At 38.1% G+C, this 13,814-nt stretch overlaps 1 protein-coding gene across 1 annotated transcript in view; it reads right to left on the bottom strand.

Moving 5' to 3' along the window:
• Positions 1–13,814, bottom strand: part of LOC142095489 (uncharacterized) — a 120,896-nt gene that overhangs the window by 64,899 nt on the left and 42,183 nt on the right. Inside the window, exons 13-19 of the mRNA XM_075178434.1 lie at positions 12,606–12,797; positions 12,403–12,526; positions 12,204–12,289; positions 11,946–12,057; positions 9,474–9,571; positions 7,165–7,276; positions 5,296–6,355 (exon numbers count right to left, since the gene is read on the bottom strand). Of these exons, the coding sequence (XP_075034535.1) occupies positions 5,296–6,355; positions 7,165–7,276; positions 9,474–9,571; positions 11,946–12,057; positions 12,204–12,289; positions 12,403–12,526; positions 12,606–12,797 (1,784 nt within the window). The remainder of the gene's footprint in view (positions 1–5,295; positions 6,356–7,164; positions 7,277–9,473; positions 9,572–11,945; positions 12,058–12,203; positions 12,290–12,402; positions 12,527–12,605; positions 12,798–13,814) is intronic.

The raw sequence follows: 13,814 nt of genomic DNA, 5'->3' as shown, positions 1-13,814 counted from the left end.
AATTTTTTTAGGCTTTGAGGTAATATACTACTGAATAAAGTGACCATGCTGCTATGAACATCTCCCTGTATTGCATTGTGGACAAGTTGAATCAAACTTTCTGCGTTATTACTATATTTGAAATGTTGAGACTTTTTGAACACTAACACATTATTAATTTAAGGACATCTTATTCGGGACTGTACACATTGTGTAATGTACACTCACCATCCAGCTAAATCACATATTTGATAGATGTAATGCTGATTAGCACTTTAACACTTTGATGTTTTTGGAGTTTGGACACTCCAGTTTCCAGCTTCTCCCAAACCACTGAATTGCATAGCGGAGCGCAACAACCTATATTTCTAAGTTTCTGATAGTCTTTATTGGGTATTTTAGGGAAATCGTGAACTCTTTTGAACAGTGCACATTCCAATGCTTCTGCTGAGAAATAGCACTCATCAAATCTGTCCCAGATCACTTTAAGGCCAGACTCTGGGTAGTTTATTTTATCATGCTCATCCTTTTACCATGTTCAGTAGGCTCATTTCCAAACCATCTGAATAAGAAGTCTATCTCCTCACCCTGTGAAAGCTCTATTTGCATTTTGTAAGGAAGATCGCCAGGCCCTGTAACCTTCAGGGCTGTTGTTGAACTTTGAAAACCCTTTAGTGATTAGTTAAAGGACATGCCTAGGATATGCTACTGGTGTACTGACATGATGGGGAAGTGGTGTGCGGTCATACCTGCTAGAATTATCTGGCTCAAGCTCTTTGAAATTCTGTGTTGCATGGCGGCACCGAATTTCAGTTCCGAGTGAGGTTGAGAAGCTGACAAGCTTGGTAGGGTGTCAAAGTGTGTCATCTTCTCCAACGTTTCAATTCCTGTTATTAGTTACGAAAAATCGGTGATTGCATGGGGATGGCTGCCCGAGGCTAAGAATTAACGTATACTGCATTTACTGTTTTGCCTGTTCCTAACACACTAGGCGGAGTCATGATTTCCTCTTGGAGACCCTGATACAGATAAGCTGGTTTTATATTACTTTCTGGTATGCTCCCACCTACTTGATTTGTTATTTGGAGAACTGCACTACTCTATACATCTCCTGTTTATCCCTGTCCTTTTTCTGACATATGATTGGAGAGTTTGTAAGCTGTGGTACACTGGTCCAGCAAGCTTTATATGAGTAGCAATTGTATCGTTTTACTGTGGCATCAGAGTTGATTCTCTACACATCAGTGTCTGATACGTTTGGTCACTCTGTCTAGCATTTGGATTTGAGACTGGACTAATTACATACATTGTTGGACACCAACCCAGAGACTTGTACTACATCTTTATGCCTATTTAATTTATGTTTGTACCCACCTTGTTCAGTATAATCTGTTAACATCACCATTGCGCCCTCCTTCTGTTGTACCTATTATATCCATTTCCGGCCTTACCAGCCAGAGCTTTGAAGGAAGGCCGCCTCCTCACGTGGAAGAGGTGTATATGTGGGTTTGAATTCCATTACTTCATATATACAATACTGCATTGAGCGCCAGTGTTTACATCTTGTTATCTACAATATACATGTTTATTATCTCCCCATAAAAAATGTCACTAATTTGTAGCATTCTCTGTCCCTCCAGAGCATGTCCCCTCCCATTACTCACCTTAGTTAATCCATAGCTTCCTTTCACCTACCCCCGCCCCCCCTCTACCCACAAAGAGCCTCCTATATTGTCCACTAGCAAAACAAGCGACACATCCTTCATCAATTTTTCCAATTTAGCTTGGCCCATTACCAACATCCCCGCTCATTTATAAACTATTCCCCATGGTAAAGATTGTAAGATTTAAAGCTTGACATTAATGACTGTGACATAGTTCTACCGACCATAGCCCATTGTACTCACCTCAACTAACAAACTCAAATTCACTGCCCATCGCATCAGGCTCTCTAGATATTTTCTCACATTTTCCCGTGTTAAGAGATCCCTCCCCACAACACATAAGGATATCATATGATGAGTGGACATATCGGCTTTTATCCCAACCACAGCCTCATTACCAACCCATAGAGTAATTTTAACTTTGTTGTGTGTGTATTTTAGTGTATTAGTTGTAACTGATTCTATCAATCTCCGTGTAGGTTTTAATAAATCTGGTTTATTGCTTATAGGTGTCGATTTGAGTTTCTACTCCAAAAAAGCACAGATATCCAGTAACTTGCTTCTTAGTCCCTAGTAGGGGTCCAGTGAAGGTTACCAGTGGTAACTGGGTCACAGTATAGTCCGCTCCATTGAGTATCATGATAACAGCTTCAAATAGATCAATCTTCAAACATTTATTGAATGACACAGTGTTCATGATTATCATAATTTCAATATTGGAACAACGAGCAACTAAAGTAGGGTTATAAAAGTTAATGACATCATGTACATGGAAGAAAAAGCATTAACAGCACAGGTTAGATAGCCAGAACCCACGACAATATGGAATGCCTGGATAGAATAGCAGGAAACAACACAATATAGGAAACTGTTAGTGGACCATACCATGTCCATATATGCACTCTACTGTTTAATATACTTATTCACTATATAAACAATAAAGAGTATAGAGTATAAAATCAAATGAATGTACTTTACCTTAACTAGGAAAGAGCAGAAACTATAAGAGACTGAAAATATTCTGACATTTAAGGTGTAACATATATTCCAACGTAACTTGAATTAAAGCACAACTCTCACCAATACACAGTGTGCACAGTCCATTTTGGGGGCAGTCTTTAGAATACAGTCGATCAATTCATGAAGCACCTCAGTGATGTCACTGATTCCTAGAGCATTGATAGGCTGTATTCTCATGACTGTGGTCTATGCCCATCAAATTGCTGTCTTTATTGTTAGTTAATCTGTAATTCTTATAATAACCATTTAACAATTATTATTATTATAATATTTTATTTATAAAGCACCAAGATATTACTCAGTGCTATACATTGAGGGGATTGTGATACAAATAACATACAATGACATGAAACAGAACATAAAAATGACCCTACCTAATTGAGCTTAAAATCTAAGAGGTGTTTTAATGAAAATAAAAAATTATGAAAAAAAAAAATCTAAGAGGTGGGGATACTTTATACTTAAGGTAGCAGTATAACAAATGTGGCTGTTGGTGGAGACACATCTTCATAAGTGTAAACACTGTGCCAACTAATGACATCGGGCAGTTGGTGGATAAAGTTACTGTGCTAGTTCCTGGCTCCAGGCAGTTGATAAACCACGGACACAGAGATAATTCCTGGATCTGGGTAGTTGGTGACCACTTAGTACATCACAGCTACAGTAAAAGGATAAACCGCCACAAACCATGAGATATGTGTGCTGGGGACCTGATCAATAACGGAGAGCAGTGGTGATTTCAACTTTTAAACTACTCATTAAATTTGTGCTTTTGAATGTTTTTAATAAAGTTGGAATTGTCCACTTGATCACGTATAACGTCTTCTTTGCCTTTTTTTAATCCGTACTCTACCAGAGTCGTTATCTAGGTTGGATCTCTGGACAAAGGTCCAACCCTTCCTTATTGAAACATGCCCCCCTCCCCCATGTCTAGCAAATAGGGAATCCCCCAGGAAACCCTCCCTCCTGCCTGAATACTGGGAGTGTGAACCATATAAATGTTTTACAAGAAGTCCAAAGACAAGGTGAGAGGTTCATACTATTTACAAAGGTGATGAGGGATTAATCCATTTACCCATCCAGAGCATTGCTGGATCCACTGGAGGAATTTGACCAATAGGAAAAATACAGCCTATTTATTGGCCTAGCGAATACATAGTTGTATACTGACATTTGACTTTTGGGTGCTAATATACACATGGAGAAAGTAGCAAAAACTACACCCCAAAATCCTGCCATTCTCAGACTTTACATAAATGTCTACTATATGGGCAGCACGGTGGCGTAGTGGTTAGCACTTCTGCCTTACAGCACTGGGGTCATGAGTTAAATTCCCGACCATGGCCTTTTCGGTGAGGAGTTTGTATGTTCTCCCCATGTTTGCGTGGGTTTCCTCCGGGTGCTCCGTTTCCCTCCCACACTACAAAAAAAAAAACCATACTGGTAGGTTAATTGGCTGCTAACAAATTGACCTTAGTCTGCGTGTGTGTTTATACTGTAAGCCCCAATGGGGCAGGGACTGATGTGAGTGAGTTCTCTGTACAGCGCTGCGGAATTAGTGGCGCTATATAAATAAATGATGATGATGATGATGATACCATTACTTTTTTTCTCCAAAGATACTGCTCATGTAAGCCTCATTTAAGTATAAAATCATGAGTGAGAGGACACCAGAAATACATATATTATGTACCACACTTGCGTGTTTTTATGTCATGTTTATTTATGTCCCTTTAAATCTGTATATTTCTGCATTAATTCTGCAAAAGGCATTCCATTAAAAAATATTGGCGAAGGTCTGACCCCCGTCACCTTAGAACATATGTAAATTTCCAGTCCTTTAGCAGGCGGGGAAATGTCCCTGTATACACCGTCTCTAACCAGAAAGTCCTCATAAAGACATACCCTCCAGCATTTGAACCTCATTTAAACATCTTGCCTTGCAAGACAAAATCTAATTTTCCCGGGTACAATACAAGCCTGGCTCCATTTGGTGCCTCCTGTAAGATGCAAATTTTTGAAATGCATATTGACCTACAAAACCATGCATATATATAGAGAGATAGAGAGAGGGAGAGAGAAAGAGATGTCTGTATAAATATTTGCATTTGTAAAAAAACAAAATTGCCACATAGCATCACAAAATTGCACTTGCACACTTATTTGCAGCTTTGCAAATAATCCTAGTAAGACAGTAACATATTACAGAACGAATATTATAAGCAATACCACACCTTCAACTAGACAGTATGACCAAACATAATGTAATAGTGTTCCCAATGCCACTTGATATCTCCAGCCTAATGCCAAGATTATATATTACTTAGGATCCTATGTTACAGTATAGTCTGTGATTATGAGGAGAGTGATGGCAGCATTTAATACCATAACAAAACTGCAATATGTTCCACACATGAGCGATCTACTCTAGTCTTCTGTTGATGATATATATTCCACCAAGGTATGTGAATGGTTATAAATTATAACATGTTAATATACTGTTGGACTGGAGCTTTGGAGCGCTTTGATGTAAATATATCTTTCAGTATACACTGTGTAAATGTATTTATGCCTAATTTTCTTTTATTTAGAGTATTGCTGCAATCTTGTTTCATATTTTTCAGCTCAATGAAATCGCTTTTCTCTTGTGTGAATTTTCTGATGTACGACGAGAGTTGATTTCTGTGTAAATCTTTTGCCACATTCAGAACATGGAAATGGTTTCTCACCTGTGTGAATTCTCTTGTGTTCAGCAAGCGCTGATTTATCTGTAAAACATTTCCCACACTCAGAACATGGAAATGGCTTCTCACCTGTGTGAATTCTCTGATGTTTAACAAATCCTGATTTCTTTGTAAAACATTTCCCACACTCAGAGCATGAAAATGGCTTCTCACCTGTGTGATTTCTCTGGTGTTCAACAAGAACTGATTTCTGTCTAAAACATTTCCCACACTCAGAACATGGAAATGGTTTCTCACCTGTGTGAGTTCTCTGATGTTTGACAAGAACTGATTTCTGTGTAAAACACTTCCCACACTCAGAACATGAAAATGGTTTCTCACCTGTGTGAATTCTCTGATGTTTAATAAGAACTGGCTTCTGTGTAAAACACTTCCCACACTCAGAACATGGAAATGGTTTCTCACCTGTGTGACTTATTTGATGTCGAATAAGTTGTAATTTCAGTCTAAAACATTCCCCACATTCAGAACATTGAAATGGTTTGACAGCTGTGTGAATTCTCTGATGTTTAACAAGATCTGATTTCTGTGTAAAACATTTCCCACACTCTGAACAAGGAAATGGCTTCTCACCTGTGTGGCTTCTCTGATGTTGAACAAGAACTGGTTTCTGTGTAAAACATTTCCCACATTCAGAACATGGAAATGGTTTCTCACCTGTGTGAGTTCTCTGATGTCTAACAAAGGTTGACTGATGAATAAATGATTTCTCACATTCAGAACAGGAAAACATTTTTTCACCCGTATGAGCTGTACTATGTGTAGCTAAATCTGAGTTATCAGAACATTCCTCATGATTATAGGGATCAGATGATACATCTGCGCTGTGAACTACTGGATGTATATTTAGGGTAATAGGGTTTTCTGCTGGAGAATCTTGAGTATTATCTTCTATTTTAAAATCTGAAGACAAAATGACAAAACTCTCCGGGGTAATCCTTCTTCCACCTGTTGGAAATAAAAAAAATGCATGGAAATAAATATCTATTTTTTAAAATTGAATAGCAAATATTCATGCTATTAGTGAGTTCTAGATGGTTAGCTGTTTAATTTCAATTGGCAAACTATGAAAACTTTATTACACTTATAAATGTACAATGAGAAAATGTAACTTAGCCACAGGGACATGCAGATTCGACAGTCACATTATCAACTCTACCCAAAATGCAGATTTTAGGAAGATATCCAAAGCACACACATTGCCCAAGCCAGTATCATCGGACAGGGAGCCTCATTAGCCAGTGTCATTGTCCAACCACCATGCTTATACTGACATTGGCCTCACACACAAACACTGGAGTCTGTGAAGCAGAGTAGTCGTGGGCATGTCCTATTCATGTCTCTACACTACTCAATGTTCTCCATGTGGTATAGGCAGACCTGGTATTTTGCTTTAGTACTGCCGTGTTAGCATACACATATTAAGAACCAAATAATCAGGTATTATTACAAAGGGAAGACATTGGATAATGACACATGTCGTAGTGCACAGGGAGAATTATCCGCATGTGTCTCATGGTCTCATCCCATTGATCCGTGATGAAATCACTATGGTGACTGGTCAGATCTCGGTAGCACACAATATGATGTGAGGAGGAGTCTAATAGAGGCTGAACGTTTCTGACTCCCCCACACTGGGCAGATACTTTTTACTCATTTGTTTGTACTGACAGAGGAAGGTGTAGAATAAGAGATTGTTGTAGTAACTGAACAAGGAGAATATGTGTTTATTACTGTAATAAGTGTTTATTACTCACCAGTGCTAATATCTGTAGGGATTTCCTCATTGTTACACCGTTGATCACCCCTCACATACATTTCTTCTTCTCCCTCTGTATTTTCTACCTTAATATTAGTCAGATCTTCAACCTAAATAACCAATATAACAATAAAATAACACTTTAATAATAAAGTTAAAAATTCTAACAATGAATTCATTCCCTATGTTAGAAGATACAATGATTCTGAAAGACGTGTTAGAAATACTTTAATCAAGAACTGGACCCTGATGGATCCTACTCCTGAAAGACTGGATTTTATTTTCAAAAAACATTAGAATCTTAATAATACTTTGGCTCCCAGTCTACCGAAACCACTACCGGTTCGTAATACCAATATACCCAGCAATAAAGTGGTGGGTTTCCATAAATACAGCTATTGTATAATATGCAAATGTGCTCATCTCCTAATTTTTACAGCACCAAAGAATTTGAGATGAGAACATTCATGGATTGTACTACTACAAATGTTGTCTAACTATTAGGGGGGGAATTCAACTAACCACGAAGTGTATTGCGAACATTTGGAGGCAAAGATTTTGACATAAATCTCCACGTATTATTCCTCGCACCCAATAGAGGTGCGAGAAAAAAATAGATATCTACTGTAGTATTAGAAAGGCTAAATGAATTTCCCCTTTTGTGTTTCATTTGGCCTAAAATATATGGACAAGACCAAATGTATGCTCAAATCAGAATACAGGAACCTATCTGGGAATTATAAGAAAGTTTGATAATCACTATATTCCTAAACACTTAATTAATTAATAATCATGGTTCTGGTCACAGGTTTTCAACCTTGAAAGCCATTCTACATGGAACAATGAACGTGAGAGGGGGCGACTTGAACAAATTACTGTCCCAAAGATAGATGTATTGGATCTTTCAATTAAATACCCTGTCCCCAGTGGTGTGAATGAAGGCTGTGAAATAGTAAAATTTTTACAATTCTTTCTGCTCAATGTTTGCCCATATTTAAAATATTTTATTCCTTTATTAACTTTTAAATATTGCTTATATAAATTAGTTGATTTCTGGTTTATAGTACATATTTTTATGTAAATTGTTTTATGTTTTATTGTCATCCTTCTAGGAGTTTTTATTATGCATGGTCGTGTTAATATCATTTGTTTTAGATTTTCTTTTTAATTAATTTCAAGTATATGGGTACAGCGGATCTTTATTTATACAGTATACTTATGATTTGATATATTATGATATGTTATGATTATGATATATTTCTGGCTAACAATAGCACCCAGTATGGCATACTCTTATGATTTACTAGGCAGTGTCCGTAAGTAAAATGGAGCCAATTTACTACATTGTACAGATGGCGCCGTATTTACTCCTCTATTCATAGAAGAATCGTGTCACTAATAAGTTATGTACCCGATAAATCGGGGATAGACAACGCTCATATTCACCTTCAGACAGGTTTCAGATAAACTGGAAGGACTTGCATGACGTATACGCTGCAGGTCAATTTTTCCGCAATCAACTCGTATTGTGATGTATATATGTTAGCACTACATACTATATAGATCTTTCCTTTCGGGCATAAACACCATCCGTCTTGATGAAGTTGAAATTGAAGATGAAACACAATGGGGTTTTCCGGACACTACTTATTTCTCCTTGAATAGGGCCCAGCACTGCAGGAATCCATATTTGTGATTTCATGGAGGAATTCAGGTTACTTCATTAATTAAGCTCTCACGGGAGGGGAGTCTCTACCCGTCGCCTCATGTCGGCCTACTGTCCATCTCCCTTGTAAGACCTTGTCATGCCTTTTGTTACGCTCTGTGTGAGTCCTTACACTTTTACTCACAATAATTTGTGCTACTTATGTGTAACTGCCTCATGTATTTGTGATTTTGCTTACTGTATTAGCTATGTCTTACCTGTATTTGTATAATTGTCCGGCTCTACGGAATCTGTGGCACCTAAATAATAATAATAATAATCAAAACATTCCGATTTAACATACTACACTATATGGTTGGCTCTTTGCCATTGTTTTACCCTGTTCAAGGTTATTACTTGTTTCCAAAATAAAGACGGGGCGACAAGGAACTAAAGTGAATCGCATAAGCCTGTTTTATCATTTATTATTTGGTACGCGGCAATTTGGCACCATTATTATTGAGCACATATTGAGTGAAGAAATATTTCACCAGAGTTTGTCTCCCCATTTTAACACTTTAATAATGTCTGATAATAATGAGATTGTACAGAATAATATCAGTGTATTAAACATAGTGAAATGTCACTTTGACTCCATCTACCTGATACTTCTGTGGGAGATTGTGATTTTCCTCTGTATAATCTTCTGAATAAAGAGGACAAGGACATCTCTCTGGGGTATTTCTGTTACTGGATCCATCTATAGGAAACATAAGGTCATTTAATACATTTTTAAGGAGCTGCGGACCCTTTGTGGCACCTTATAAACAATAATAATAGTAATAAAAAGAATAATAACAATGACTAAGAACATCACCTCAGACCATTATTTATCTGAAAAAGTCTCCTCACCAACTTGTTCCTACTCTCGAACTCAATCTGGCAAGGCATCAACCAAAGTCCAAAAACATACCATAGGTAAGGGTCTGATCCCAAACATAGAACCTCAAAATGAGTCTGTGGGTGGGAAAGCACTTCCTTGATGAGGAGGGAGGACAGAAAATGTTTAATTTCATCATATATCCAAAAAAGTGGAAAAAAGTAGAAGTGAACCAGATACAAAACCATCTCGAAAATGCAAAGAAGTTGTGGAAGAGCTCTCACTTTAAAAACAATACACCTAACAGGCGATTGTGAGAAGATACTGTTTAAGATGATTGTCCTCAGTATGAGTAGGTAGTTTACAGTATAAAGTTGGGAGAGGTCACAGGATATCTGTGTGTCCAAGTATTTCACCGACTGCCTGGACCAAATGAAGTTAAAAGAGGAGGACACAGAGGAAACTCAAGTTGGGTGAGTAATGTTCAAAGCTTGAGATTTGGATTTAGTTATTAAGTTGTTGAAAAGTGTCCAATTCTTGCATGAGGCTGTGGATAAAGATGGCTGGCTATGTAACATAAAAGGAGGTCATCTACAAAAGCTACAACTTTATGGTTCGCAAGGGCCTAATGTAATCACAGTGATGTTTGGGTTGTCTCAGATTTTCTGAAATAAATCATTCCAATCTGAGAATGGACTTCTGTTTAATGGCATTTTCATAGCTGCCCTTTAAATCGATACTTTACCCACTAGGTTTTTAAAGTGTGGTGCAAGTTTTTATTAATCCAGAATATTAGAGACAGTTTTGTGGTTGCTTATGAGTCCTCTGTGCAGGATTCAACATTCTAATCATCATGTGAAGTACTATAGAGACATCCCCAACAACCAAGATAAAAGATCAAGTGAGGTAGCGGCCAGCTGTGTCTGGTACCGTTGTGGATGGGCCCTTTATATGAAAGGACGTAATTTACTCGTACTCACAATGAGAGGGTGTGAGCAGAGGGTAGGTATCCCTTTGATAAAATTGTAAACTTTCCCACTCCAAGAAAGCCCACTCTACGATCAAAGGACTTTTCCGCATGAGTAGAAATGAATATTGCAGGAAGACACCGCGAAACAAGGTAGATCGGATTAAGTGCTTTAGTCTAAGTGATTAGGTTCCTTTTCTCTAGCGAGAACAAACCCAAGCTGATGACAGTGAATAAGGAGTGGTGGTTGCAGAATAGCTGACACCAACTCTGCAGGTAAGGAGACAAAAATACTGAAAATGATCAATTCTGTGGGATCCGTCAATCTCAATCTTGTAATGTCCAACTGGTTTTACAGGGAGGTAAAGAAGTTCAAGCCTTCCAGATCCATAGATCTAGGAAGTTCTCACACATTAATACTGTTCTATCTGTGCTGGATTCCAACCCGTCAAAATTTGTTTGAGTAGTGTGGATGTAAATTATTTGTAGGTACACTGCTTTAATGAACAGTGTGGATGTCATCTTCAAAGTCCAATTTGACCAATATTTATGGTGTTATGAAATGTTCAGTTTGCCTGGGAGGAAGCAAGCAAAAAGTCCGTCCATATATCTACCTCCATGTCCTATAAATTATTAGTAGACAATGCCAAAGCCAATGGGAAGGGAGGATTTGAAGCTAAAGAACGTTGGAGGTTGCTGGCAAGAAGCCTCCACTCCCTGGAGTTTAGGAAGACTTCACCAATATTCTCTTGAGCAGGATCATTTAGATGTTGCTTCCCCTTACTTGGCCCATGATCTGAAAAAAAACTCCTCTTAAATACACTGTAGTGTTAGGATACGTGTATTTTTTTCAAACAACCTGTGAACTCACAGCGTCACATTATATCACACACCCATGACGTGGATAATTTACATTATAATTACATAGTATACAGCTTGCCTGAAATAAAACTAAGATAATATAATCATTACCGAGTATCCCCTATGCAAATATTATTACTATCAGTGCACAGCGTAGATCATGGATAATGTCACATGTAGTAGTGCACAGGGAGGATTATGGGAAATATCCTATGTAGTCTCATCCCATTTATCACTAATAGCATCATTATGGTTATCACCAGAAAGTGTGGAGAGGAGATCTCTTGGCTGGTAGAACACAATGAAACGATGTTATTAGAACAGAAGTCTGTTAGTGGCTTATGGCTTTTGACTCACCAACGGGCAGATATATTTTTCCTCATTAGTTCATTCTGAGAAAGGAGGGTGTAAGTGTTTATTACTCACCTGTGCTGATATCTGTAGGGATTTCCTCCTCCTTACACTGCTGATCACCCCTCACATACGTCTCTTCTTCTCCCTCTATTTTTTCTACCTTAATCCATGTCAGGTCTTCACACTAATTAACCAACAAAATAATAAAATAACACAATGCGTTCAATAATTCAGGAGAATCAATCAGTGTATAAGACACACACGGTGTCTCTACAGATCATACGATGCTTTGGCATATTGAAATGTTGTGAGATCATAAATTCCATCTACCTGATACTTCTGTGGGATCCTGTGATTTATCTCAGGACAATCCTGGTGGGGACATCTCTCTGGGATATTTATATTGCTGGATCCATCTGAAGGAGACAGACAGTGACAGAATACATTGTTTACATGTGTTTAGCAGATGATGACTAGCTGACCCTCAAAAATGCTCACTGCTTTGCAACACAATAAAGTCTCCTCTTACCCAGTGATGTGAGGGTCTGGTGATTCTCCATCATCACGTCCTTGTACAGACCCTTGTGTCCTTCTAAATACTCCCACTCCTCCATGGAGAAATAGACAGTGACATCCTGACACCTTATAGGAACCTGACACACACAATGATACAGTCATCACCCAGACACATCCCCTGGTGTTACTGTATAATGTCCCATTCCCAGCAGTCACCTCTCCAGTCAGCAGCTGAGTGATCTTGTTGGTGAGTTGCAGGATCTTCTGATCATTGTTTTTCTCATGTATCAGTGACTGAGGTGGAGGCACCGTGATGAGGCTCTGGGTACTGCTTAATCTTGACACATGGGGATGGCTACTGTATTGTGTCACACTCTCACCAGATGTTTTCTTTACTACTGTGTAATCCTGTGTATTAAGGGATACAACAATATAAAACTAAATGAAAATCCTCCTATTTCGAGTTTTTTCTTTTTAGGGGTTAGTTGTGCAAAATACAAAAACAGTCTATTTTACAGACACAGCCCCTGCCTTATATGTAACAGTTTCATATATACAGGAAATTGGAGTGCATAAAACACTTACGTATCCTGCCATCTTCAGTGGGCCCACTGTCCTGTGTCATCTGACTATGGCAGGCCCAAGCCTACCATTTTGAATAGAGCAGTGTATAGCGACACGACGAGATGATGGGGGTCAGCAGTATTAAGGACTCGGAAAAGTAGTCCTCTAAAGATGAAATGTGAGGTTAATGAAAATTAAATCCCTAATCTCTCCAGGGATCCAGACATCTCACTCTACAGTTCCCCTCTCCTCTATATAATTAGAACATAATATATTATAGAATACTTTGCATCCTCTGTTTTTGTTTGTCACGCAAAGAATAAAGTGGCTGAAATTCATGGGCCGCACCAACTCTGCAGAGTCACTTGTTATAAACAGAGGATATGAAGAAAAACCAATGTGGTATCAATTGGGACTATAGGTAAATGGCCACCACTGGTCCGCACTGAGGACACTAATTGTAGATATGTATTAGTTCCTTTTACTCTAGTGTTTACATTGTTATCAGTCATGGAGGTTTATGAGACATCCTTTGCATTTTCCTACATAAATACTGTTATTCTCCATTCTATGTCTCTATAAGAAAATGGCTGCCGCTATTATAAACTGTGATCAGTGTTTTGTTCATTAATTATATTTATTTTTTCCTGTAGTGTTTCTTCTAAATAATCTGCCTATCAAATTTTCTTGTATATAGAATAGAACAAATACAATTCAGTGGCATATTTACCTAACAGTAGAAAGATATGTACTACAAGAAAATGGACGCCGACCTCCTGCAGTCATTACTGTTTCTTCTCCCAACACTGAGGACATGTTGTCACACATTATGTATATACTGTATTTTCCTCTTACTGTTTC

This window comes from Mixophyes fleayi, chromosome 6 (genome assembly GCF_038048845.1).
Source record: "Mixophyes fleayi isolate aMixFle1 chromosome 6, aMixFle1.hap1, whole genome shotgun sequence".
Taxonomy (NCBI): domain Eukaryota; kingdom Metazoa; phylum Chordata; class Amphibia; order Anura; family Limnodynastidae; genus Mixophyes; species Mixophyes fleayi.
This window is presented reverse-complemented; position numbering and strand designations above follow the sequence as displayed.